Here is a 27,822-nt window from a genome sequence, read left to right as displayed (position 1 = left end):
TTATTTGGCGCCTAAATGCTTTTTGGCGCCAAAATGACGCCACATCCGGAACGCCGACATTTTTGGCGCAAAATAACGTCAAAAAAACGATGCAACTTCCGGCGACACGTATGACGCCGGAAACGGAAAAGAATTTTTGCGCCAAAAAAGTCCGCGCCAAGAATGATGCAATAAAGTGAAGCATTTTCAGCCCCCGCGAGCCTAACAGCCCACAGGGAAAAGTCAAATTTTTGAAGGTAAGAAAAAATGATTAAATCAAATGCATTATCCCAAATATAAAATTGACTGTCTGAAAATAAGGAAAGTTGAACATTCTGAGTCAAGGCAAATAAATGTTTGAATACATATATTTAGAAATTTATAAACAAAGTGCCCAACCATAGCTTAGAGTGTCACAGAAAATAAGATTTACTTACCCCAGGACACTCATCTACATGTTTGTAGAAAGCCAAACCAGTACTGAAACGAGAATCAGCAGAGGTAATGGTATATATAAGAGTATATCGTTGATCTGAAAAGGGAGGTAAGAGATGAATCTCTACGACCGAAAACAGAGAACCTATGAAATAGACCCCGTAGAAGGAGATCACTGCATTCAAATAGGCAATACTCTCCTCACATCCCTCTGACATTCACTGCACGCTGAGAGGAAAACCGGGCTCCAACTTGCTGCGGAGCGCATATCAACGTAGAATCTAGCACAAACTAACTTCACCACCTCCATCGGAGGCAAAGTTTGTAAAACTGAATTGTGGGTGTGGTGAGGGGTGTATTTGTAGGCATTTTGAGGTTTGGGAAACTTTGCCCCTCCTGGTAGGAATGTATATCCCATACGTCACTAGCTCATGGACTCTTGCTAATTACATGAAAGAAAGAACAATTAACACGTGCTTGTAATTGATTGTGTATAAATACATAACATTACAGTCTACAATCAACTCAGCTCAAGAGACAAAAAAGTGTAGTGAAAAGGAAAAGAGAGATATGTAATAATGACATAATATGTAAAGATCTAAAGGGGCATATTTATCAAAGTGCGAGCGGACATGATACAATGTAGCGAATCATGTCCGCTGCATACACTGTCGGAATTTATCATTGCACAAGTAGTTCACCAGAACTGCTTGTGCAATATGGCCCCCTGCAGATTTGCGGCCGCTAGCAGGGGGTGTCAATCAACCCGATCATATTAAATTGGGTTGATTTCTGTCCACCGCCTCAGAGCAGGGTGTATAAGTAGAGTGCATTAAGCAAAGAAAATGATCTACAAATAATCTGTGCTAAAATAAAGTTTATATAATTAAGTAAATATTCAGGTCAAGCTGAATTCGTCCTAATAGTTTAAATATAATAGAGCTAAAAGATGTGGCTAAAAAAATGGTATAGTATAATCTTATATCAAATATGTGATATAGAACCTGATTGGTTATGTCATCAGAATGGATGTGTTATCTGGCACACCACTTGATTGGTTATGTGTTCTTTTAAATTTAGCAGCTGATAGTTTGATTGTATAGCCTGAGGAAACGGTGCTGTGACACCGAGAAACGCGTTGGCTGTATGGTTTTAACTGTGTTTTAATAAAACCGTTTAACCCTATCTTGCTGCTACGTAATTCCTGTTTGGATATGGTACCGGAGAAATTCTCCTATGATCCATTGGTCCACTGATTGTCCTTGATATTGGCTTTCCTTAATTCCTTAATTAGATGAGGATTGCTCCTGCTGTGGGGCTGTTTGTGAGTCTGCAGGACGATTCAGAGGATCAGGCCTATCTGTTGAGCACGTAATAGTGTTTTTCCACATCTAAGTAGGTCTAATCTACCCCCTTACCCTCGCTTGTTTTTCTACTGATCTATACTATGAGGCGCATTCTACTTTTTGTATTTTACAAGCATAAGCTATTGCATGTCAATCAAACATAATTAATGTAAAATACTGTTCTCGTTTTTATTATTTGTTATGCTTATATTACATTGTCATTTTTCAAAAACACATGAATAAAGTAAACTTTTCCCCAGATTTCTACTAGCCCTAGCTCTGTAACTAGCAGTGGAATCTTAAAACAGAATAGTACCATGGAGAACAAATATCTGTAAAAAATAAAAAAAAATTAGAGAAGCCTCAAACCTGAAATGTTCTGCAAGCCCATTATTTTTACCCAGGTAATGCTAAAACCATTTATGGCTGAGACTCAAACCCTTCCCATTATAAATTGACCCTAAAAGTGGAACATTCAGAGATTTCATCATTACAATAGGACTTAAGTTTTTAGTCTAAGGATTATGAATATGCAAAATGTTTATATATGTACATGTACCTTGTAATGTGATCTAGAGATCAGTTTAACTTAGGCCTTTAAAATAGGAGTTACTCCAGAGAGCCACTCAAACTCCCAACCTAAGGAGGGACAGAGCCCAGAACCCTATGTGTCCCATGAAATGTATCCCACTGCCCTATTAATGAAGACAGATGCTCAGCACATCCAACACATAACTGGGATAGCATAGCTACTTACACAGCATGACAGAAAAAAATAAGTTAACTAGCAGGAAGAACTGGAAAACTGTATATCTAAATCTGAATGACCTTCTCCGTCACTTGGAGTCCTGAGTTTAATTAATAAGATGCTTCACAGATGAAGCTTAGAGTGTAAGAAAATAACTGAGAAATGGCAGACACAGCACAAAGCACAATACAGTTTAAAGAGGAAAAAAAAATGTATTGCCTGTAAAACCATGTAAAGATAGAAAGTGCTTACCAACCCCCTGGATAGCACACACAAAGGTAAATGATGGCTGCCGTAATACAGAGGGAAGTAGGTATTATGTACATTAGCTGCCCAAAGTAAAAGCTAAATAAGCTCCTATCAAAATATGCCACTGTGCAAGCTTAAATATTGCTAATGCTGTTCATGTTCATGCTGTTCCTTTGTTCATGTAACTACTGAATAGTAAGATTGGGCATTCCCCCTGGGCCACATGAAGATATATAAAGTGTACTAAACTGCAGAAACTATCCATTACTCAACACACCAAAATGTCAGACTTTATCGCAATAAGATAAGTGCAAGCAAATTCCAAGGGCTTGTAATACTGATTGTCTAGACCACAGGTTTTCAAACCAGTCCTCGGGCCTCCCAAACAGGCCAGATTGTCAGGATTGCCTTTGGTGAGAGCAGGCTAATAACAATGATTAAAGGGACAGTCAAGTAAATAGGGCATGTAATTTTCCAACTTTTCAATTTACTTTTATTACCAATTTTGCGTTGTTCTCTTGGTATTCTTAGTTGAAAGCTAAACCTAGAAGGTTCATATGCTAATTTCTTAAACCTTGAAGGCCGCCTCTAATCTGAAAGCATTTTGACAGTTTTTCACCACTAGAGGGCGTTAGTTCATGTGTTTCACATAGATAACATTGAGCTCAGGCACGTGAAGCTCCTAGGAGTCAGCAATGATTGGCTAAAAATGCAAGTCTGTCAAAAGAACTGAAATAAGGGGGCAATTTGCAGAGGCTTAGATACAAGGTAATCACAAAGGTAAAAAGTATATTATTATAACTGTGTTGGTTATGCAAAACTGCGGAATGGGAAATAACATAATTTATGTAAGAACTTACCTGATAAATTCATTTCTTTCATATTAGCAAGAGTCCATGAGCTAGTGACGTATGGGATATACATTCCTACCAGGAGGGGCAAAGTTTCCCAAACCTCAAAATGCCTATAAATACACCCCTCACCACACCCACAATTCAGTTTAACGAATAGCCAAGAAGTGGGGTGATAAGAAAGGCGCAAAAGCATAAAAAATAAGGAATTGGAATAATTGTGCTTTATACAAAAAAATCATAACCACCACAAAAAAGGGTGGGCCTCATGGACTCTTGCTAATATGAAAGAAATTAATTTATCAGGTAAGTTCTTACATAAATTATGTTTTCTTTCATGTAATTAGCAAGAGTCCATGAGCTAGTGACGTATGGGATAGCAGATACCCAAGATGTGGAACTTCCACGCAAGAGTCACTAGAGAGGGAGGGGTAAAATAAAGACAGCCAATTCCGCTGAAAAAATAATCCACAACCCAAATCAAAAAGTTTTAATCTCAAAATGAAAAAAACTGGGCAGAAGAATCAAACTGAAACAGGTGCCTGGAGTACTTTTCTACCAAAAACTGCTTCAGAAGAAGAGAAAACATCAAAATGGTAGAATTTAGTAAAAGTATGCAAAGAAGACCTAAGCATGATGAATCAAAGACTTTAACCAAGACGCCAAAGAAATGGCAGAAGCCTTCTGACCTTTCCTAGAACCAGAAAAGATAACAAATAGACTAGAAGTCTTTCTGAAATCTTTAGTAGCTTCAACATAATATTTCAAAGCTCTTACTACATCCAAAGAATGTAAAGATCTTTCCAGAGAATTCTTAGGATTAGGACACAATGAAGGGACAACAATTTCTCTACTAATGTTGTTAGAATTCACAACCTTAGGTAAAAAATTAAATGAAGTCCGCAACACCGCCTTATCCTGATGAAAAATCAGAAAAGGAGATTCACAAGAAAGAGCAGATAACTCAGAAACTCTTCTAGCAGAAGAGATGGCCAAAAGGAACAAAACTTTCCAAGAAAGTAATTTAATATCCAGAGAATACATAGGTTCAAACGGAGGAGCCTGTAAAGCCCTCAGAACCAAATTGAGACTCCAAGGAAGAGAGATTGACTTAATGACAGGCTTGATATGAACCAGAGCCTGTACAAAACAATGAATATCAGGATGATTAGCAATCTTTCTGTGAAAAAGAACCGAAAGAGCAGAGATTTGTCCTTTCAAGGAACTTGCAGACAAACCCTTGTCCAAACCATCTTGAAGAAATTGTAAAATTCTAGGAATTCTAAAAGAATGCCAAGAGAATTTATGTGAAGAACACCAAGAAATGTAAGTCTTCCAGACTTGGTAATAAATCTTTCTAGACACAGATTTACGAGCCTGTAACATAGTATTAATCACTGAGTCAGAGAAACCTCTATGACTAAAAACCAAGCGTTCAATCTCCATCCCTTCAAATTTAATGATTTGAGATCCCGATGGAAAAATGGACCTTGAGACAGAAGGTCTGGCCTTAAAGAAAGTGTCCAAGGTTGGCAACTTGCCATCCGAACGAGATCCGCATACCAAAACCTGTGTGGCCATGCTGGAGCCACCAGCAGCTCCATTAGGATTTTTGGAAATCAACTAGAGGAGGAAAGATATAAGCAGGTTCATAATTCCAAGGATCTGATATAGATATAAAGATATAAGCAGGATGAGGATCCCTGAATCTGGACAGATACCTGGGAAGTTTCTTGTTTAGATGAGAGGTCATCAGATCTATTTCTGGAAGTCCCCAGATTTGAACAATCTGAAGAAATACCTCTGGGTGAAGAGATCATTCGCCCGGATGTAATGTCTGGCGACTGAAATAATCCGCTTCCCAATTGTCTACACCTGGGATGTGAACTGCAGAAATTAGACAGGAGCTGGATTCCGCCCATACAAGTATCCGAGATACTTCTTTCATAGCTTGAGGACTGTGAGTCCCACCTTGATGATCGACATACGCCACGGTTGTGACATTGTCTGTCTGAAAACAAATAAACGATTCTCTCTTCAGAAGAGGCCAGAACTGAAGAGCTCTGAAAATCGCACGGAGTTCCAAAATGTTGATTGGTAATCTCGCCTCCTGAGATTCCCAAACCCCCTGCGCTGTCAGAGATCCCCATACAGATCCCCAACCTGAAAGACTCTCATCTGTTGAGATCACAGTCCAGGTTGGACGAACAAAAGAAGACCCTTGAATTAAACGATGGTGATTCAACCACCAAGTTAGAGAAGATCGAACATTGGGATTTAAGGATATTAATTGTGATATCTTTGTATAATCCCTGCACCACTGGTTCAGCATACAAAGCTGGAGAGGTCTCATGTGAAAACGAGCAAAAGGGATTGCGTCCGATGCAGAAGTCATGAGACCTAGAATTTCCATGCACAATGCTACCGAAGGGAACAATTGAGACTGAAGGTTTCGACAAGCTGAAACCAATTTCAGACGTCTCTTTTCTGTTAGAGACAAAGTCATGAACACTGAATCTATTTGGAAACCCAAAAAGGTTACCTTTGTCTGAGGAATCAAGGAACTCTTTGGTAAATTGATCCTCCAACCATGTCTTTGAAGAAACTACACAAGTTGATTCGTATGAGATTCTGCAGAATGTAAAGACTGAGCAAGTACCAAGATATCGTCCAAATAAGGAAATACCGCAATACCCTGTTCTCTGATTACAGAGAGAAGGGCACGAGAACCTTCGAAAAGATCCTTGGAGCTGTTGCTAGGCCAAACGGAAGAGCAACAAACTGGTAATGCTTGACTAGAAAAGAGAATCTCAGAAACTGATAATGATCTGGATGAATTGAAATATGAAGATAAGCATCCTGTAAGTCTATTGTAGACATATAATGCCCTTGCTGAACAAAAGGCAGAATAGTCCTTATAGTCACCATTTTGAATGTTGGTATCCTTGCATAACGATTCAATATTTTTAGATCCAGAACTGGTCTGAAGGAATTCTCCTTCTTTGGTACAATGAATAGATTTGAGTAAAACCCCAGACCCCGTTCCAGAACTGGAACTGGCATAATTACCCCAGCCGACTCTAGGTCTGAAACACATTTCAGAAACGCCTGAGCCTTCACTGGATTTACTGGAATGCGTGAGAAAAAAAAATCTTCTCACAGGCGGCCTTACCTTGAAACTTACCTTATCTTTGAAAAATCGTAACCTGCCCCCTACCAGCTGTGCTGGAATGAGGGCTGCACCTTCATGCGGATTTGGGAGCTGGTTTTGACTTTCTAAAAGGCTTGGATTTATTCCAGACTGGAGAAGGTTTCCAAACGGAGACCGTTCCTTTAGGGGAAGGGTCAGGCTTCTGCTCCTTATTCTGACGAAAGGAACGAAAACGATTAGCAGCCCTATATTTACCTTTAGATTTTTTGTCCTGAGGCAAAAAGGCTCCCTTCCCCCCAGTAACAGTTGAGATTATTGAATCCAACTGAGAACCAAATAATTTATTACCTTGGAAAGAGAGAGAAAGCAAAGTTGACTTAGAAGTCATATCTGCATTCCAAGATTTAAGCCATAAAGCTCTTCTAGCTAAAATAGCTAAAGACATATACCTGACATCAATTCTAATGATATCAAAAATGGCATCACAAACAAAGTTATTAGCATGTTGAAGAAGTTTAACAATGCTATAAGCATTATGGTCTGATACTTGTTGCGCTAAAGCCTCCAACCAAAAAGTGGAAGCTGCAGCAAAATCAGCCAAAGAAATAGCATGTCTAAGAAGATTACCTGAACATAAATAAGCTCCCCTTAGGAAGGATTCAAGCTTCCTATCTAAAGGATCTTTAAAGGAAGTACTATCTGCCGTAGGAATAGTAGTACGTTTAGCAAGAGTAGAGATAGCCCCATCAACTTTGGGGATTTTGCCCCAAAACTCTAATCTATTAGAAGGCACAGGGTACAATTTCTTAAACCTTGGAGCAGGAGTAAATGAAGTATCCAGACTATTCCATTCCCTAGAAATCACTTCTGAAATAGCATCAGGGACTGGAAAAACTTCTGGAATAACTACATGAGGTTTAAAAACTGAATTTAAACGCTTAGCAGATTTAGTATCAAGAGGATAGACTCCTCCATATCTAATGCAATCAACACTTCTTAAAGAAAAGAACGAATAAACTCCATCTTAAACAAATATGAAGATTTATCAGTATCAATATCTGAGGCAGAATTGTCTGAACCAGATAGATCCTCATCAGAAACAGATAAGTCAGAATGATGGCGGTCACTTAAAAATTCATCTGAAATATGAGAAGTTTTAAAAGACCTTTTACGTTTACTGGAAGGAGGAATAACAGACAGAGCCTTCCTAATGGAATTAGAAACAAATTCTTTTACATTAACAGGGACATCCTGAACATTAGATGTTGAAGGAACAACAACAGGTAAAGGATTATTACTAATGGAGACATTATCTGCATTGGAAAGTTTATCATGGCAACTAACACAAACTACAGCCGGAGGAACAGTTACCAAAAGTTTACAACAAATGCACTTAACTTTGGTAGAACCAGCATCAGGCAGCGTCTTTCCAGTAGTAGATTCTGATCCAGGGTCAGGTTGTGACATCTTGCAATATGTAATAGAAAAAACAACAAATAAAGCAAAATTATCAAATTCCTTAAATGACAGTTTCAGGAATGGGAAAAAATGCAAAATAAACAAGCCTCTAGCAACCAGAAGCAACAAAAAAGTGAGACCTAAATAATGTGAGAAAAAAAGTGGAACAAGTATGACGCCCACATTTTTGGCGCCAAGTATGACGCCCACATTATTGGCGCCAAGTACAACGCCCATATTTTTTGGCGCCAAGTATGACACCACATCCTCTGACGCCGAAGACGACGCCCACATTTTTTGCCGCAAAAAAACGTCTGAATACACATGCGTCAAAAAAAGGACGTAACTACAAACAAACTTCCGGCGTCAACTACGGCCCCCGGAAATGACAAAATTTTGCGCCAAAAATGTTCGCGCCAAGAATGACGCAATAAATTGAAGCATTTTCAGCCCACGCGAGCCTAACAGCCCGCAGGGAAAAAAGTCAATTGAAAAATTTCAAGGTAAGAAATAAATATTTATTCATATGCATTATCCCAAATAATGAAACAGACAGTCTGAAATGAAGGAATACTGATTATCCTGAATCATGGCAAATATAAGTTTAAACACATATATTTAGAACTTTACATATAAAGTGCCCAACCATAGCTTAGAGTGTCATAAAAAATAAGACTTACTTACCCCAAGACACTCATCTACATATAATAGATAGCCAAACCAGTACTGAAACGAGAATCAGTAGAGGTAATGGTATATAAGAGTATATCGTTGATCTGAAAAGGGAGGTAGGAGAAGAAATCTCTATGACCAATAACAGAGAACCTATGAAATAGATCCCCTAGAGGAAGACCATTGTATTCAAATAGGCAATACTCTCTTCACATCCCTCTGACATTCACTGCACTCTGAGAGGAAAACCGGGCTTCAGCGCATAGCAACGTAGAATCTAGCACAAACTTACTTCACCACCTCCATGGGAGGCAAAGTTTGTAAAACTGAATTGTGGGTGTGGTGAGGGGTGTATTTATAAGCATTTTGAGGTTTGGGAAACTTTGCCCCTCCTGGTAGGAATGTATATCCCATACGTCACTAGCTCATGGACTCTTGCTAATTACATGAAAGAAAGCAACGTTTCAGGCTATTCATCAATCATGATTAGCATGATTAAGGGTGAATAACCCAAAACATTGCGTTTGTTGTTGCTGTGTGCCTATATGCTTTCTGTAAGCTAACACATGACATAAAGACAAGAATATTCCTCTTTATGTGGTGCTGTGGATGTCTGCTGTTGTGAAATGTTAGTTGTCTGTAAACCACTGCTACCTAACCTCTCTGCCACCTCAAGGGAGGCGGAGGTAAAGCAATCATCCTTGTTAGATTCAACTGTAATAATTGACAAGCCCTGCTCTCACACAATATGATGTGTGAGAGCAGGTAGAGCACAGCAGTTGGACAAGCAAATGCTGCTTCCTCCTCTCTGTGATGCCGGGCAGACAATGACTGTCTGGGGTTTGATAAATTGAACCCATAATCTCTCTGTATCTTTTAAAAAAAAAAACACTACAGAGCAAAAGTCAATTTAATCATGCTTCAAAAAGGAAAAAGAAAAAAAAATCACTTTAAGATGAATAGAACATTAACAACATTATTACTGTAAATTTACCTTAGTCCTTGATCGACAAACCCATTTGGGCCACAAATGCAAATGAACACTTTGGATTCTTTTTTACTCCTTGTAAGTGACTCTGAAAGTAGATGATGTGAAATCTGACCCTGGCTTCCAGTCCAAGTTTCAGTTGGTTCGGAAAGGACAAATTGAGATTCAAATCTAAATAGAAAAGGAGACAAAAAAACAGATAATACATTTTACACAGTACCTTTTATCTACTACATATATATATATATATATATATATATATATATATTTTTTTTTTATATTTACAAATTGAGAGCGCCTTATAATAAATGCTAAAAAGTAAAATAGAAAATCAAAATGAACCCCTTTACAAAGGGAGTGACATATTTAGAAGCTGCTATCTTTTAATGGGGAATTGCTATTGGAATTTAATAGCAAAACATATAAATGTCACAATTTATTATAAAACAAAAAAAAGTCACCCACTGTGAACATACAACATACGATTACAATATAAAAGCAATATGTCAAAACATTCAGCTTAAATAAAACATATATCAATAACGATAAAGATAAAAAAAAGCCTGTAAGCGGAGAGACAAAACAAACTGCTTGCCTGGCTATGTCAGTAAATCACACAATGCATTTCAGGGTTCCTCCCCTCCTTCAGGAGTAATTGTATTTGTTTTGTCTCTCCGCTTACAGGCTTTTTTATCTTTATCGGTATTGATATATCTTTTATTTAATGGGCCATAATACCCAAATGTTTAAACACTTGAAAGTGATGCAGCATAGCTGTAAAAAGCTGATTAGAAAATATCACTTGAACATCTCTATGTAAAAAAGAAAGATATTTTACCTCAAAAGTTCCTCAGCAGCCACCTCCTATTGTAAAGGATTTCTAAGCAGCATTTTAGTGTGTTTGTCCTGGGACATCTGAAGGGACTAGCATCGTGCACTCTCATATTATTTCACCAATCAGGTAAAGGAAGCTTACTATGAAATCTCATGAGAGTTAAGTCAAATCTCATGAGATCACAGTAAGAGTTCATGACCTCAGCACTGCTGATGCTGATTGGCTGCTGTTCATTTCTTCATTTTTTTAAATTTGTTTACCTGCAGCTGGGAGCAGCTGAGTATAATTTTTTACACAGAACTTACTCTGCTGAGCTGAGGAAATTGTGATGTAAAATATCTTCCTTTTTTACATAGAGATGCTCAGGTGATATTTTCCTGTCAGCTTTTTACAGTTATACTGCATCAGTTTCAAGTGATTTAGCATATGAGTATTATGTCCCTTTAAGCTGAGTGTTTTGACATATTGCTTTTATATTGTACTCGATATGTATGTTCACAGTGGGTGCCATTTTTTTATTGTTTTATAATATATTGTGACATTTATATGTTTTGCAATGTCTATTTATATTCGATTATCTACTATATTTGCCAAAGCAAATTCCCAAAAACTCGCATTCAATACTTATGAGACAAAGTTTAAAGAGATAGTGAACACCAACATTTTTGTTGTTTAAAATAAATTTCCCCGGTTTTGCATAACCAACACTGTTATAGAAATATACTTTTTACCTCTGTATTTACCTTATATCTAAGCTTCTGCTGACTGCCTCCTTATCTCAGATTTTTTGACAGACTTGCATTTCAGGCAAATAGTGCTGGCTCTTAAATAACTTCACGTGCATGAGCACAATGTTATCTATATGAAACACATGACCTAATGCCCTCTAGCTGTAAAAAACTGTCAAATGAGTTCAAATAAGAGGCGTCCTTCAAGGGATTAGAAATTAGCATATGAGCCTACCTCTTATTAGCCTTTGACTAAAAATAGCAAGAGAACAAAGCAAATTTGATGATAAAAGTAAATTAGAAAGTTGTTTAAAATGGCTGTGAATTTGGGCCACCAAAGTATATGTGTTTTGTTAAAATGGAAAATTAGAAAACTTGCAACTGCATTGACATTTTATCTTAGATAGGAACACATAAAAAGGGAAGCCACACTGGAGGCTATAAATGGTTATGTTTAGGCAAATGCATTGGAGTGGACCCTGACAAAGGGAACCAAACTAACCAGAGAGTACACGTGATTGTATTACTAATGGCAAAGTAATGAAAAAAAACAGATAACTTCTAAACAATGATAGTGTACTGTATATAAAAAGAAAATAATTGAAGAGCATTTACCTATATTATTGTTTTCAGTTTTAGCGCTGATATTACGAGTCTGTCCTGGGAGGCCAAAAAGTGAGCGGTACACCCTACCTTGTCAAGAGTCCTAACGCATTTAAAAGTCAGTAGTTATGAGTTTTATAGTACAATGCCGTAACATAAAACTCATGCCTAAAGTGCTAAAAAATACACTAACACCCATAAATTTCCTATTAACCCCTAAACCGAGGCCCTCCTGCATCGCAAAGACTATAATAAAATTATTAACCCCTAATCTGCTGCTCCGGACACCGCCACCACCTACGTTATATTTATAAACCCCAAATCTGCTGATCCCAAAAGAGTGACACCTACATTATATTTATCAACCCCTAATCTGCCGCCCCCGACATGTCGCTCCTGACACCGCCACCATCTACATTATATGTATTAACCCCTAATCTGCTGCCCCCAACATCGCCGACACCTACATACTATTTATTAGCCACTAATCTGCCGCCCCCAACGTCGCCGCCACTATATTAAAGTTATTAACCCCTAAACCTAAGTCTAACCCTAACACCCCCTAACTTAAATATAATTACAATAAATCTAAATAAATATTACTATCATTAACTACATTATTCCTATTTAAAACTAAATACTTACCTGTAAAATAATCCCTAAGATAGCTACAATATAACTAATAGTTACATTGTAGCTATCTTAGGGTTTATTTTTATTTTACAGGCAAGTTTGTATTTATTTTAACTAGGTAGAATAGTTATTAAATAGTTATTAACTATTTAATAACTACCTAGCTAAAATAAATACAAAAGTACCTATAAAATAAAACCTAACCTAAGTTACACGAACACCTAACACTACACTATAATTAAATAAACTAAATTAAATACAATTACCTAAATTAAATTAAATTAGCTGAAGTACAAAAAAACAAACAAACACTAAATTATAGAAAATAATAAACAAATTACAGATATTTAAACTAATTACACCTAATCTAATAGCCCTATTAAAATAAAAAAAATCCCCCCCAAAATAAAAAACCCCCCTAGCCTAAACTAAAATACCAATAGCCCTTAAAAGGGCCTTTTGAGGGGCATTGCCTCAAAGTAATCAGCTCTTTTACCTGTAAAAGAAAATAGTTACAAACAACCCCCCCCCAACAGTAAAACCCACCACCCACACAACCAACCCCCCAAATAAAATATGGGCGAAGTGGTCCTCCAGACGGGCAGAAGTCTTAATCCAGACGGCATCTTCTATCTTCATCCATCCGGCGCGGAACGGGTACATCTTCAAGACATCCGACGCGGAGCATCCTCTTCATCCGACGACTAAAGCTGAATGAAGGTACCTTTAAGTGACGTCATCCAAGATGGCGTCCCTTAGATTCCAATTGGCTGATAGAATTCTATCAGCCAATAGGAATTACGGTAGAAAAAATCCTATTAGCTGATGCAATCAGCCAATAGAATTGAAGTTCAATCCTATTGGCTGATTCAATCAGCCAATAGGATTTTTTCTACCTTAATTCCGATTGGCTGATAGAATTCTATCAGCCAATCGGAATCTAAGGGACGCCATCTTGGATGACATCACTTAAAGGTACCTTCATTCAGCTTTAGTCGTCGGATGAAGAGGATGCTCCGTGTCGGATGACTTACAGATGAACCCGCTCCGCGCCGGATGGATGAAGATAGAATATGCCGTCTGGAGGACCACTTCGCCCAGCTTGGATGAAGACTTCTACCGGCTTCGTTGAGAACTTTGGCCCGGCTTGGATGAAGACTTCTCCCGGTAAGTCGATCTTCAGGGGGTTAGTGTTAGGTTTTTTTAACGGTGTATTGGGTGGGTTTTATTTTTAGGTTAGGGCTTTGGGTCGCAAAAGAGCTAACTGCCCTTTTAAGGGCAATGCCCATCCAAATGCCCTTTTCAGGGCAATGGGGAGCTTAGGTTTTTTTAGATAGTATTATATTTGGGGGGTTGGTTGTGTAGGTGGTAGGTTTTACTGTTTGTATTTTTTTTACAGGTAAAGGAGCTGATTACTTTTGGGCAATGCAGGAGCAGGAGCGAGCTGCATTAAGTGTAATGGCGCGGTCGGGCCGGGCTGTTACTAGACAGCTGGTCAGATGTGCTCTGAGGGAAAACCAGACCCGCTCAGTAGAGCACAGAGGGCGGACCTGGAAAACCCTGTTTTTTTTATAAAAGCTCACCGGATATATTAGGTTGTATAAAGCTAGCACTCATATAATGTTATTTAATTCTGCACTATGTGCAGAATTATATAACATTATTTTTTAGGTTTACTGGCACTTTAAATCGAGAAAGGGGTTAACCCTTAAAGGGGCAGACAAAGGTGGTGCCTTGGTGGTAATGGATGAGAAAGATTATGTGGCTGAAATTGAACATCAATTAAGAGATACAGAAGTATATTAAGCCATTACTTATGACCCTACACACAAAACACAGAAGGAGATATCATGTATTTTAGCCCCAAATCCACAAAAATTATTCAAAGCCACCGGGTAGACCTATAGTGCTGGTTCTGGGTCAATTTTTACCAATATTGCTGTCTTTCTTGACAAGATTTTGCAGCCTTATGTTATCAAATCTTCCTCATATATTAAAGATACCTATGATTTCTTACAGAAATTAGAAGATATAGATTTACAGAGTAAAAAAAATATTTTATTCACACTTGACGTGTAGCGTTTATACACGTCCATTAAGCACACTAGTGAGGTTATGTCAGTGGCTAAAATGTTGGCAAGTGACAAAAAAATATAAAGCTATTCAAATCCATTTTTTCTGAAATTATATCCAATGTCACACCTACCTATGCCAACATCTTCATGAACAACTTTGAAGAATTATTTGTTTATGAAAACATGTTGTTTAAAGAGTATGGTGCCACATGGTGGCGCTTCATCTATGATGTGTTTGGCACATGGTATGGCGACATTGGATCCCTAACTGACTTTGTTGCAATCTTAATAGATCTGTCAATGGTGTTAAATTAACCCTTACTTGGAATGAACATTCTCTCCAGTTCCTTGATACTTGCATTTATAAAGGGGAGGGTAGTTTAAAAACTGATACCTATTCAAAACCAATTGATAAAAACAACACATTGATTTTCAACAGCTTTCACCCACCGTCCATCTTTACAGTACAATTAGACCAACTCTGAAAATACCATATAACATAAAGAGGAATCTAATCTAATCCATCAATTGTGCATCTACAGGGAGTGCAGAATTATTAGGCAAGTTGTATTTTTGATGATTAATTTTATTATTGAACAACAACCATGTTCTCAATGAACCCAAAAAACTCATTAATATCAAATCTGAATAGTTTTGGAAGTAGTTTTTAATTATAGCTATTTTAGGGGGATATCTGTGTTTGCAGGTGACTATTACTGTGCATAATTATTAGGCAACTTAACAAAAAACAAATATATACCCATTTCAATTATTTATTTTTACCAGTGAAACCAATATAACATCTCAACATTCACAAATATACATTTCTGACATTCAAAAACAAAACAAAAACAAATCAGTGACCAATATAGCAACCTTTCTTTGCAAGGACACTCAAAAGCCTGCCATCCATGGATTCTGTCAGTGTTTTGATCTGTTCACCATCAACATTGCGTGCAGCAGCAACCACAGCCTCCCAGACACTGTTCAGAGAGGTGTACTGTTTTCCCTCCTTGTAAATCTCACATTTGATGATGGACCACAGGTTCTCAATGGGGTTCAGATCAGGTGAACAAGGAGGCCATGTCATTAGATTTTCTTCTTTTATACCCTTTCTTGCCAGCCACGCTGTGGAGTACTTGGACGCGTGTGATGGAGCATTGTCCTGCATGAAAATCATGTTTTTTCTTGAAGGATGCAGACTTCTTCCTGTACCACTGCTTGAAGAAGGTGTCTTCCAGAAACTGGCAGTAGGACTGGGAGTTGAGCTTGACTCCATCCTCAACCCGAAAAGGCCCCACAAGCTCATCTTTGATGATACCAGCCCAAACCAGTACTCCACCTCCACCTTGCTGGCGTCTGAGTCGGACTGGAGCTCTCTGCCCTTTACCAATCTAGCCACGGGCCCATCAAGACTCACTCTCATTTCATCAGTCCATAAAACCTTAGAAAAATCAGTCTTGAGATATTTCTTGGCCCAGTCTTGACGTTTCAGCTTGTGTGTCTTGTTCAGTGGTGGTCGTCTTTCAGCCTTTCTTACCTTGGCCATGTCTCTGAGTATTGCACACCTTGTGCTTTTTGGCACTCCAGTGATGTTGCAGCTCTGAAATATGGCCAAACTGGTGGCAAGTGGCATCTTGGCAGCTGCACGCTTGACTTTTCTCAGTTCATGGGCAGTTATTTTGCGCCTTGGTTTTTCCACACGCTTCTTGCGACCCTGTTGACTATTTTGAATGAAACGCTTGATTGTTCGATGATCACGCTTCAGAAGCTTTGCAATTTTAAGAGTACTGCATCCCTCTGCAAGATATCTCACTATTTTTGACTTTTCTGAGCCTGTCAAGTCCTTCTTTTGACCCATTTTGCCAAAGGAAAGGAAGTTGCCTAATAATTATGCACACCTGATATAGGGTGTTGATGTCATTAGACCACACCCCTTCTCATTACAGAGATGCACATCACCTAATATGCTTAATTGGTAGTAGGCTTTCGAGCCTATACAGCTTGGAGTAAGACAACATGCATAAAGAGGATGATGTGGTCAAAATACTCATTTGCCTAATAATTCTGCACTCCCTGTATATGTCTGCTTTTTCTGAACAAAGGGGTTCATAGAGAAGCATTTACAACCATTTGTGACATAATTGCACAAGCTGTTTGTAAATAATGTCAGTGTGAAACCTAAAGTTTGTGAAAAAGTTAACATTTTTTTTTATTTGATCGCATTTGGCGGTGAAACGGTGGCATGAAATATACCAAGATGGGCCTAGATCAATACTTTGGGTTGTCTACTACACTACAGCTAAAATTAACCCTACAAGCTCCCAAATTAACCCCTTCACTGCTGGGCATAATACACGTGTGGTGCGCAGCGGCATTTAGCGGCCTTCTAATTACCAAAAAGCAATGCCAAGGCCATATATGTTTGCTATTTCTGAACAAAGACAATCACAGAGAAGCATTTACAACCATTTGTGCCATAATTGCACAAGCTGTTTGTAAATAATTTTAGTGAGAAACCTAACGTTTGTGAAAACGTTTGTGAAAAAGTGAAAGATTTGTTTTATTTGATCGCATTTGGCGGTGAAATGGTGGCATGAAATATGCCAAAATGGGCCTAAATCAATACTTTGGGTTGTCTACTAAAAAATATATATATATATATATATATATATATATATATATATATATACATGTCAAGGGATATTCAGGGATTCCTGACAGATATTAGTGTTCCAATGTAACTATTGCTAATTTTGAGAAAAAAAAAAAAGTTTGGAAATAGCAAAGTGCTACTTGTACTTATTGCCCTATAACTTGCAAAAAAAGCAAAGAACGTTAACATTGGGTATTTCTAAACTCAGGATAAAATTTAGAAACTATTTAGCATGCATGTTTTTTGGTGGTTGTAGATGTATAACAGATTTTGGGGGCAAATGTAGAAAAACATAATTTATGCTTACCTGATAAATTTATTTCTCTTGTAGTGTATCCAGTCCACGGATCATGCATTACTTGTGGGATATTCTCCTTCCCAACAGGAAGTTGCAAGAGGATCACCCACAGCAGAGCTGCTATATAGCTCCTCCCCTAACTGCCATATCCAGTCATTCGACCGAAACAAGCCGAGAAAGGAGAAACCATAGGGTGCAGTGGTGACTGTAGTTTAATTAAAATTTAGACCTGCCTTAAAAGGACAGGGCGGGCCGTGGACTGGATACACTACAAGAGAAATAAATTTATCAGGTAAGCATAAATTATGTTTTCTCTTGTTAAGTGTATCCAGTCCACGGATCATCCATTACTTGTGGGATACCAATACCAAAGCTAAAGTACACGGATGATGGGAGGGACAAGGCAGGAACTTAAACGGAAGGAACCACTGCCTGTAGAACCTTTCTCCCAAAAACAGCCTCCGAAGAAGCAAAAGTATCAAATTTGTAAAATTTTGAAAAGGTGTGAAGCGAAGACCAAGTCGCAGCCTTGCAAATCTGTTCAACAGAGGCCTCATTTTTAAAGGCCCAGGTGGAAGCCACAGCTCTAGCAGAATGAGCTGTAATCCTTTCAGGGGGCTGCTGTCCAGCAGTCTCATAGGCTAAGCGTATTATGCTCCGAAGCCAAAAGGAGATAGAGGTTGCCGAAGCTTTTTGACCTCTCCTCTGTCAAGAGTAAACGACAAACAGGGCAGATGTTTGACGAAAATCTTTAGTAGCCTGTAAGTAAAACTTCAAGGCACGGACTACGTCCAGATTATGCAAAAGACGTTCCTTCTTTGAAGAAGGATTAGGACACAATGACGGAACAACAATCTCTTGATTGATATTCCTGTTAGAAACCACCTTAGGTAAAAACCCAGGTTTGGTACGCAGAACTACCTTGTCTGAATGAAAAATCAGATAATGAGAATCACATTGTAAGGCAGATAACTCAGAGACTCTTCGAGCCGAGAAAATAGCCATCAAAAACAGAACTTTCCAAGATAAAAGTTTAATATCAATGGAATGAAGGGGTTCAAACGGAACTCCTTGAAGAACCTTAAGAACCAAGTTTAAGCTCCATGGGGGAGCAACAGTTTTAAATACAGGCTTAATCCTAACCAAAGCCTGACAAAATGCCTGGACGTCTGGAACCTCTGCCAGACGCTTGTGCAAAAGAATAGACAGAGCAGAGATCTGTCCCTTTAAAGAACTAGCTGATAAGCCTTTGTCCAAACCCTCTTGGAGAAAGCACAATATCCTAGGAATCCTAACCTTACTCCATGAGTAACTTTTGGATTCACACCAATAAAGATATTTACGCCATATCTTATGGTAGATTTTCCTGGTGACAGGCTTTCGTGCCTTTATTAAGGTATCAATGACTGACTCGGAGAAGCCACGCCTTGATAGAATCAAGCGTTCAATCTCCATGCAGTCAGTTCTCAGAGAAATTAGATTTGGATGATTGAAAGGACCTTGTATTAGAAGGTCCTGTCTCAGAGGCAGAGTCCATGGTGGAAGAGATGACATATCCACTAGGTCTGCATACCAGGTCCTGCGTGGCCACGCAGGCGCTATCAGAATCACCGATGCTCTTTCCTGTTTGATTTTGGCAATCAGTCGAGGGAGCAGAGGAAACGGTGGAAACACATAAGCCAGGTTGAAGAACCAAGGAGCTGCTAGAGCATCTATCGGCGTCGCTTCCGGGTCCCTGGACCTGGATCCGTAACAAGGAAGCTTGGCGTTCTGGCGAGACGCCATGAGATCCAGTTCTGGTTTGCCCCAACGATGGACCAGTTGAGCAAACACCTCCGGATGGAGTTCCCACTCCCCCGGATGAAAAGTCTGACAACTTAGAAAATCCGCCTCCCAGTTCTCTACGCCTGGGATGTGGATCGCTGACAGGTGGCAAGAGTGAGACTCTGCCCAGCGAATTATCTTTGAGACTTCTAACATTGCTAGGGAACTCCTGGTTCCCCCTTGATGGTTGATGTAAGCCACAATCGTGATGTTGTCCGACTGAAATCTGATAAACCTCAGGGTTGCTAACTGAGGCCAAGCTAGAAGAGCATTGAATATTGCTCTTAACTCCAGAATATTTATTGGGAGGAGTTTCTCCTCCTGAGTCCACGATCCCTGAGCCTTCAGGGAGTTCCAGACTGCACCCCAACCTAGAAGGCTGGCATCTGTTGTTACAATCGTCCAATCTGGCCTGCAAAAGGACATACCCTTGGACAGATGGACCCGAGATAGCCACCAGAGAAGAGAATCTCTGGTTTCTTGATCCAGATTTAGTAGAGGGGACAAATCTGAGTAATCCCCATTCCACCGACTTAGCATGCATAATTGCAGCGGTCTGAGATGCAGGCGCGCAAATGGCACTATGTCCATTGCCGCTACCATTAAGCCGATTACTTCCATGCACTGAGCCACTGACGGGCGTGGAATGGAATGAAGGACACGGCAAGCATTTAGAAGTTTTGATAACCTGGACTCCGTCAGGTAAATTTTCATCTCTACAGAATCTATAAGAGTCCCTAGGAAGGAGACTCTTGTGAGTGGGGATAGAGAACTCTTTTCCACGTTCACTTTCCACCCATGCGACCTCAGAAATGCCAGAACTATCTCTGTATGAGACTTGGCAATTTGAAAGCTTGACGCCTGTATCAGGATGTCGTCTAGATAAGGAGCCACCGCTATGCCTCGCGGTCTTAGAACCGCCAGAAGTGAGCCCAGAACCTTTGTAAAAATTCTCGGGGCTGTGGCCAACCCGAAGGGAAGAGCTACAAATTGGTAATGCCTGTCTAGAAAGGCAAACCTTAGGAACCGATGATGATCTTTGTGAATCGGTATGTGAAGGTAGGCATCCTTTAAGTCCACTGTGGTCATGTACTGACCCTATTGGATCATGGGTAGGATGGTCCGAATAGTTTCCATTTTGAATGAAGGAACTCTGAGGAATTTGTTTAAGATCTTTAGATCCAAAATTGGTCTGAAGGTTCCCTCTTTCTTGGGAACCACAAACAGATTTGAATAAAACCCCTGTCCTTGTTCCGTCCGCGGAACTGGATGGATCACTCCCATTACTAGGAGGTCTTGCACACAGCTTAGGAATGCCTCTTTCTTTATCTGGTTTTCTGATAACCTTGAAAGATGAAATCTCCCTTGTGGAGGAGAAGCTTTGAAGTCCAGAAGATATCCCTGAGATATGATCTCCAACGCCCAGGGATCCTGAACATCTCTTGCCCACGCCTGGGCGAAGAGAGAAAGGCTGCCCCCCACTAGATCCGTTTCCGGATAGGGGGCCGTTCCTTCATGCTGTCTTGGGGGCAGCAGCAGGCTTTCTGGCCTGCTTGCCCTTGTTCCAGGACTGGTTAGGTTTCCAGGCCTGTCTGGAATGAGCAACAGTTCCCTCTTGTTTTGAAGCGGAGGAAGTTGATGCTGCTCCTGCCTTGAAATTTCGAAAGGCACGAAAATTAGACTGTTTGGCCTTTGATTTAGCCCTGTCCTGAGGAAGGGTATGACCCTTACCTCCAGTAATGTCAGCAATAATTTCCTTCAAGCCAGGCCCGAATAAGGTCTGCCCCTTGAAAGGAATGTTGAGTAACTTAGACTTTGAAGTCACGTCAGCTGACCAGGATTTAAGCCATAGCGCCCTACGCGCCTGGATGGCGAATCCGGAATTCTTAGCCGTTAGTTTAGTCAAATGAACAATGGCATCAGAAACAAATGAGTTAGCTAGCTTAAGCGTTCTAAGCTTGTCAATAATTTCAGTCAATAGAGCTGTATGGATGACCTCTTCCAGGGCCTCAAACCAGAATGCCGCCGCAGCAGTGACAGGCGCAATGCATGCAAGGGGCTGTAAAATAAAACCTTGTTGAATAAACATTTTCTTAAGGTAACCCTCCAATTTATTATCCATTGGATCTGAAAAAGCACAACTGTCGTCAACCGGGATAGTGGTACGCTTTGCTAAAGTAGAAACTGCTCCCTCCACCTTAGGGACCGTCTGGCATAAGTCCCGTGTAGTGGCGTCTATTGGAAACATTTTTCTAAATATAGGAAGTGGGGAAAAGGGCACACCCGGTCTATCCCACTCCTTGCTAATAATTTCTGTAAGCCTTTTAGGTATAGGAAAAACATCAGTACACACTGGCACCGCATAGTATTTATCCAGCCTACACAATTTCTCTGGTACTGCAACTGTGTTACAGTCATTCAGAGCAGCTAATACCTCCCCAAGCAATACACGGAGGTTCTCAAGCTTAAATTTAAAATTAGAAATCTCTGAATCAGGTTTCCCCGAGTCAGAGATGTCACCCACAGACTGAAGTTCTCCGTCCTCATGTTCTGCATATTGTGACGCAGTTTCAGACATGGCTCTTACAGCATTTGCGCGCTCTGTATCTCTTCTAACCCCAGAGCTATCGCGCTTGCCTCTTAATTCAGGTAATCTGGATAATACCTCTGACAGGGTATTATTCATGATTGCAGCCATGTCCTGCAAGGTAATCGCTATGGGCGTCCCTGATGTAATTGGCGCCATACTAGCGTGCGTCCCCTGAGCGGGAGGCGAAGGGTCTGACACGTGGGGAGAGTTAGTCGGCATAACTTCCCCCTCGATAGAACCCTCTGGTGATAATTCTTTTATAGATAAAGACTGATCTTTACTGTTTAAGGTAAAATCAATACATTTAGTACACATTCTCCTATGGGGCTCCACCATGGCTTTCAAACATAATGAACAAGTAGTTTCCTCTGTGTCAGACATGTTTAAACAGACTAGCAATGAGACTAGCAAGCTTGGAAAACACTTTAAAACAAGTTTACAAGCAATATAAAAACGTTACTGCGCCTTTAAAAAACACAAATTTTGTCAAAATTTGAAATAACAGTGAAAAAAGGCAGTGTATGTAATAAGTTAGCAGAGCATTGCACCCACTTGCAAATGGATGATTAACCCCTTAATACCAAAAACGGAATAATAAATGAACAAAAACGTTTTTCAAACAGTCACAACAACTGCCACAGCTCTACTGTGGCTTTTTACCTCCCTCAAATACGACTTTGAAGCCTTTTGAGCCCTTCAGAGATGTCCTGGATCATGCAGGAAGAAGCTGGATGTCTGTGTCTGTAATTTTTGCTGTGCAAAAAAGCGCTAAAATAGGCCCCTCCCACTCATATTACAACAGTGGAAAGCCTCAGGAAACTGTTTCTAGGCAAAATTCAAGCCAGCCATGTGGAAAAAACTAGGCCCCAATAAGTTTTATCACCAAACATATATAAAAAATGATTAAACATGCCAGCAAACGTTTTATATTACACTTTTATAAGAGTATGTATCTCTATTAATAAGCCTGATACCAGTCGCTATCACTGCATTTAAGGCTTTACTTACATTACTCCGGTATCAGCAGCATTTTCTAGCAAATTCCATCCCTAGAAATATGTAAAAACATATATAGAGTTGTGCACATGAATTTTGCTAACCACTAGAAGGGGCTAATATATTATTCTATGATGAAATGTATGAGATTTTTTCAGTACAATGTTAAGCATAATTATTCACTATTGTAACCACTAGATGGCGATGTATATGTGCCATTACAAATGTTTGGCGCCAAAATGGCTATTTAAACACCATTAAATTCACATTATGTTAAGCTTGAGAAAGGGCTAAGTGCTAGCCTGAAACATTGCTTTTTCTATGGACCCTGTATGATCAATAAAGGTCTTTTATATCACAGCTGGAGAATTTCCTTTAATTGTGGACACTCAGCGGGTGAGAGCCAACAAGTTCATCACTTGTAGGAATCTTTTAACAAGCAATAAGCTCTACAAGATCACCATGAAATAGGTGGGACTGACAGTGAAGGCAGTTACGTTACTGATCAGGCACTACAGCCCACAGAAGTTTCCTGCCAAAAGCGGCCGCAGAAGAGGCATGCACATACTTAGTGATAAATCTTCAAAAAAGAATGCAATGAAGACCAAGTAGCTGCCTTGCAAATATGATCAATAAAAACATCATTATGAAAAGCCCAATAAGTGCCAACTGCTCTAGCAGAATGAGCAGAAATGCCTTACGAATAAAGGCTTTACTAAAAGTCTAAAAGATGTGGCAACAATAAGTGAATTCAAATGGTATTTATTTGAGCACAACAAACAAAGCAGCAACGTTTCGGGAGCAACCTCATTTTGTCAAGCATGACCATTTGAATTCACTTATTGCTGCCACATCTTTTGGACTTTTACTGATATATTTGGTAGGGTCTGGTGGTACCCCTACGTGGCGTGCAAGTGATCCAGGTGCCGATTGATACTATTGGAGTTTTATTGAATAAAGGCTTTAAGCCAGGCAGCTAAAGTAACAGTCATGGCTAACTGACCCTTGTAAGGCCCAGAAAAAAACACAAAAAGAAGAAGTCTAAAATCTTTTGTGGCTTCCACACAATTTTTGAGAGCTCTCACAACATCATGACGAAGCAAAGAAGATGCTTCATAGAGTTCTTAGGAGATAGACAAAAAGAAGAAACCACAATTTCCTGGTTAAAAGTATCTGAACATACTACCTTAGGGAGAACATAATAGCTAGTTTGAAGAACTGTCTTACCCTAATGAAAAAGTAAGGAGGTTTGTATGACAAAGCTGAGAGCTCAGAAACCTTTCTAAAAATATCTTGAAAAAACCTTTCAGGATAACAGCTGAAGGTCTAAACCATGCATAGGTTCAATAGCAGGAGATTTAATAAACCTCAAAACCAGATTAAGATACCAAGGATATCACAATGGATATCAACAAAAATGGAGGAAATATGTAAATCAGGTTGAACAACCAGGGAACCACTAGAGCATCTATCATGCTCACCCAAGGGTCCTAAGACTTGGCACAATACTGGGGCATTTTGTGATTCAAGCGACAGGCCATAGGACATATCTTTGGCAGACCCCAACGTCTCACAATCTGGTCAAAAACTTCCGGATTCAGAGACCATTCTCCTGGGTGAAGAGACTGGCGACTGAGAAAGTCTGCCTCCCAATTGTTCACACCCAGAATGTGGACAGCAGAAATCATGCAATGATGTTGTTCTGCCTAGCTGATGATAAGGAACACTTCCCTCATATCTAAGTAACTGCAAGTTCCTCCCTGATGATTGACAAAGGCCACTGCTGTAACATTGTCTGACTGGAATTGCAGAAAAGAAGGTTCCTGTCTGTGGTAGGGACAACTCTATAGAGAGCTCTGCAGTTCCAGTATATATATATATATATATATATATATATATATATATATATATATATATATATATATATATATATATATATAATATTATATATCAGAACCGGTATATTTCCCTCATCTCTAAAACATGCACTGGTCACAGCTATCATCAAAAAAATCTCCTCTTGATCCAACCTCCCCATCCAACTACCGCCCTATTTTTCTACTCCTCTAGCCATGAAGCTTCTTGAAAGGCTAGTATATCCAAGTCTTTCCCATTTCCTTACATTAAACTCCCTCCTTGACCCACTGCAATCTGGATTTCACCCCATCACTCCACAGAGACAGAAATTGTTAAAGTTACCAACGACTTAGTTACAGCAAAATCCAAACTTCTCTCTGCTTATCCTCCTTGATCTGTCTGCAGCCTTTGATTCTGTCAACCACCCTCTTTTGCTCCAAACTCTCCAATCCTTCTGCATTTGCAAGACAGCTCTCTCGTGGTTCTCTTCCTATCTGTTTAACCGTACCTTTAGTGTAGCCTTTTCTGGGGCATCCTCTACCACATTACCACTTTCTATTGGGGTACCAAAAGACTCTGTCCTCGGTCCCCTTCTCTTCTTAATCTAAACATCACCATTAGGTTCCTTAATAACGTCCCATGGGTTTCAATATAATTTGTATGCTGATGACACCATCTACCTCTCTGCACCTGACCTTTCTCCTTCCTTGCTAACCCATGTCACTAGCTGTCTTTTTTATATCTCATCTTGGATGTCCTCTCACTACCTTAAGATAAATCTCTCCAAAACTGAGCTCCTTATCCCCCTCCTTCTTCCAAAATCCCCCCACCCCGTTTTTCTATAACTGTCAATAACCAAATCATTGCCCCTACCCTGCATGCCCGATGTCTTGGGATCACTCCTCACATTCAGTCCTTAGTTAAAGCATGCTGCTTCTACCTTAAAAACATCTCTAAAATTAGACATTTCCTTACACAAGACAAAACTAAGATTTTTAATCCACTCTCTCATCCTTTCCCGCCTAGACTACTGCAACCCAATCCTCTCTGGTCTCCCTAGCTGCCGTCTAGCTCCTTTACAATCCATAATGAATGCATCTGCCAGGCTCATCTTCCTTACACGTCACACTTCATCTGCTACACCTCTTTGCCAATCCCTTCACTGGCTTCCTCTTGCCTCCAGGATTAAACACAAAACCAAGATGGGATGGACTACCAGGAAGATTTTGAGTAGCCAGAACTCTGAGCAGTGGGAAGCTTTCTGAGCATTAGATTAGCTAAAGAAACAAAAATGCCTTGCAGATCTAAGATTACCCTTAGTTTTTTTTTTATCTTGGGCCAGAGAAGTTCCCTTACCATCAGTGACTGTGGAAATAATAGCATCCAGGCCAAAACAGAAATTTACCTTAAAAGGGAAAAGAAAGCAATCTGCGTTTAAATACCATATCAGCAGATCCAGCCTTAAGCCACAAAGCTCGTCTAGCTATAACAGCTAATGCAGCATTTTTTGCATTAATGCGAGTCATTTCCACTGCTGCATCATACTGAAAGGTTCACCTATGAAAACCTATAAGTTTTCTATCTAAAGGATCCTTAAAAAGAGGAACTATCCTCAAAAGGAATAGAAATAGGCCTGGCAAGAGTGGAAAAAGCTGCATCCACCTTAGGAATAGTTTCCCAAATCTCTGTATTAGCAGAAAGAAGAGGGAACATAGATTTAAACTTAGCAGATGGAACATAAAGCATTTATCAATCCTCCTAACTGGTTGATAAACTGAAGCAGTACAATCCTATACCTTTAAAGCAATTAAAACTTTCCAAAATAAAGCATGAAAATGCTAAAGCCTGAAATTAAAGGGCACAGCACTGCAGCAGGGTCATGAAAATCAGAAAGACTGCCTTCAAAGTCAGAAACACTCCTATCATCAATAGGTAACTTGGAAGGCCCACACCAAAGGGAAGTCTCTGATGAGCTAAAGGCCAAAGAAGGACCACCTGTCAGGGTTTCACCCTGCTGTCCTTTGTTATTTGCTGCTGGCTGCCCATTTTACTCACCTGTCTCTATTTTTGCCTGCTGCAGAGTGTGTAATGCTGTTCACTACACCTAGGTGCCCTCTTATGGCCAAACTGGAGAACATCACCAGTGAGAGACATGTTGAAGTCCCAGAATTATGATGTCATCACTTACTATATAAAGTGCCTCAGTTCAGTCTGCCTTTGTCCTTGTGTTGTCTCAGACGTCTTTGTGAGTTCCTGGCTTGTTACTGACTCTGCTGATCTTTGTGTTTCTGACCCCGGTTTGTTTGACTACTCGCTTTGGCTCCTGACCCGGCTCGTCTGACTACCTACTCTGTTTTTCACTCCTGGCATGTCGTTTCGTTTTTTGACTCTTTATTAATTTTTTAATAAAGGTGTGATTATTTTAGTATTTCACGTCTCTGTTTGATTCCTGGTAACCTGACATCACCTTAAAATCCTTGCAAACGCCTGCGCCTAACATCTAGAGGCAAAATAGTTAATAGCAGAGTGAATATACTCATTAAGTTTTAGAGAAAGTTTGGATTAGTACTTCAGGGAGCAACATTGATAAGGCAAAAACCTTTTAATACTCTGAAACCCAGCAAAACTCTGTTTATGGGTAGAAATAGACTCAGCACAACAGGGGATAACACATGAGAATGCTTACAAAGCAAATACAAACAGGAAGGGGTAAAGTATCAGAGGGTCTCTCTTCTAAAGGTTCTAACAGACCAGAGGCCTGAGCTGTACTAGTTTGCTCCAGATTAACAATAAGGAAGTAGCTTGAGTATCATAGATAGTGTGTAACAGATTAACCTTGTGTGGCTCTGA

General features: G+C 39.7%; 1 protein-coding gene across 1 annotated transcript in view; it reads right to left on the bottom strand.

The window, feature by feature from the left end:
• LOC128656538 (cytochrome b5 reductase 4) overlaps window positions 1-27,822 on the bottom strand; it is a 1,054,602-nt gene that overhangs the window by 17,348 nt on the left and 1,009,432 nt on the right. The window contains exon 15 of the mRNA XM_053710489.1: window positions 9,884-10,048. Coding sequence (XP_053566464.1) covers window positions 9,884-10,048 — 165 coding nt within the window. The remainder of the gene's footprint in view (window positions 1-9,883; window positions 10,049-27,822) is intronic.

This window comes from Bombina bombina, chromosome 4 (assembly GCF_027579735.1).
Source record: "Bombina bombina isolate aBomBom1 chromosome 4, aBomBom1.pri, whole genome shotgun sequence".
NCBI classification, from domain to species: Eukaryota; Metazoa; Chordata; class Amphibia; order Anura; family Bombinatoridae; genus Bombina; species Bombina bombina.
Note: the sequence above shows the minus strand (reverse complement) of the source record. Positions and strands in the feature narration are given on the sequence as shown.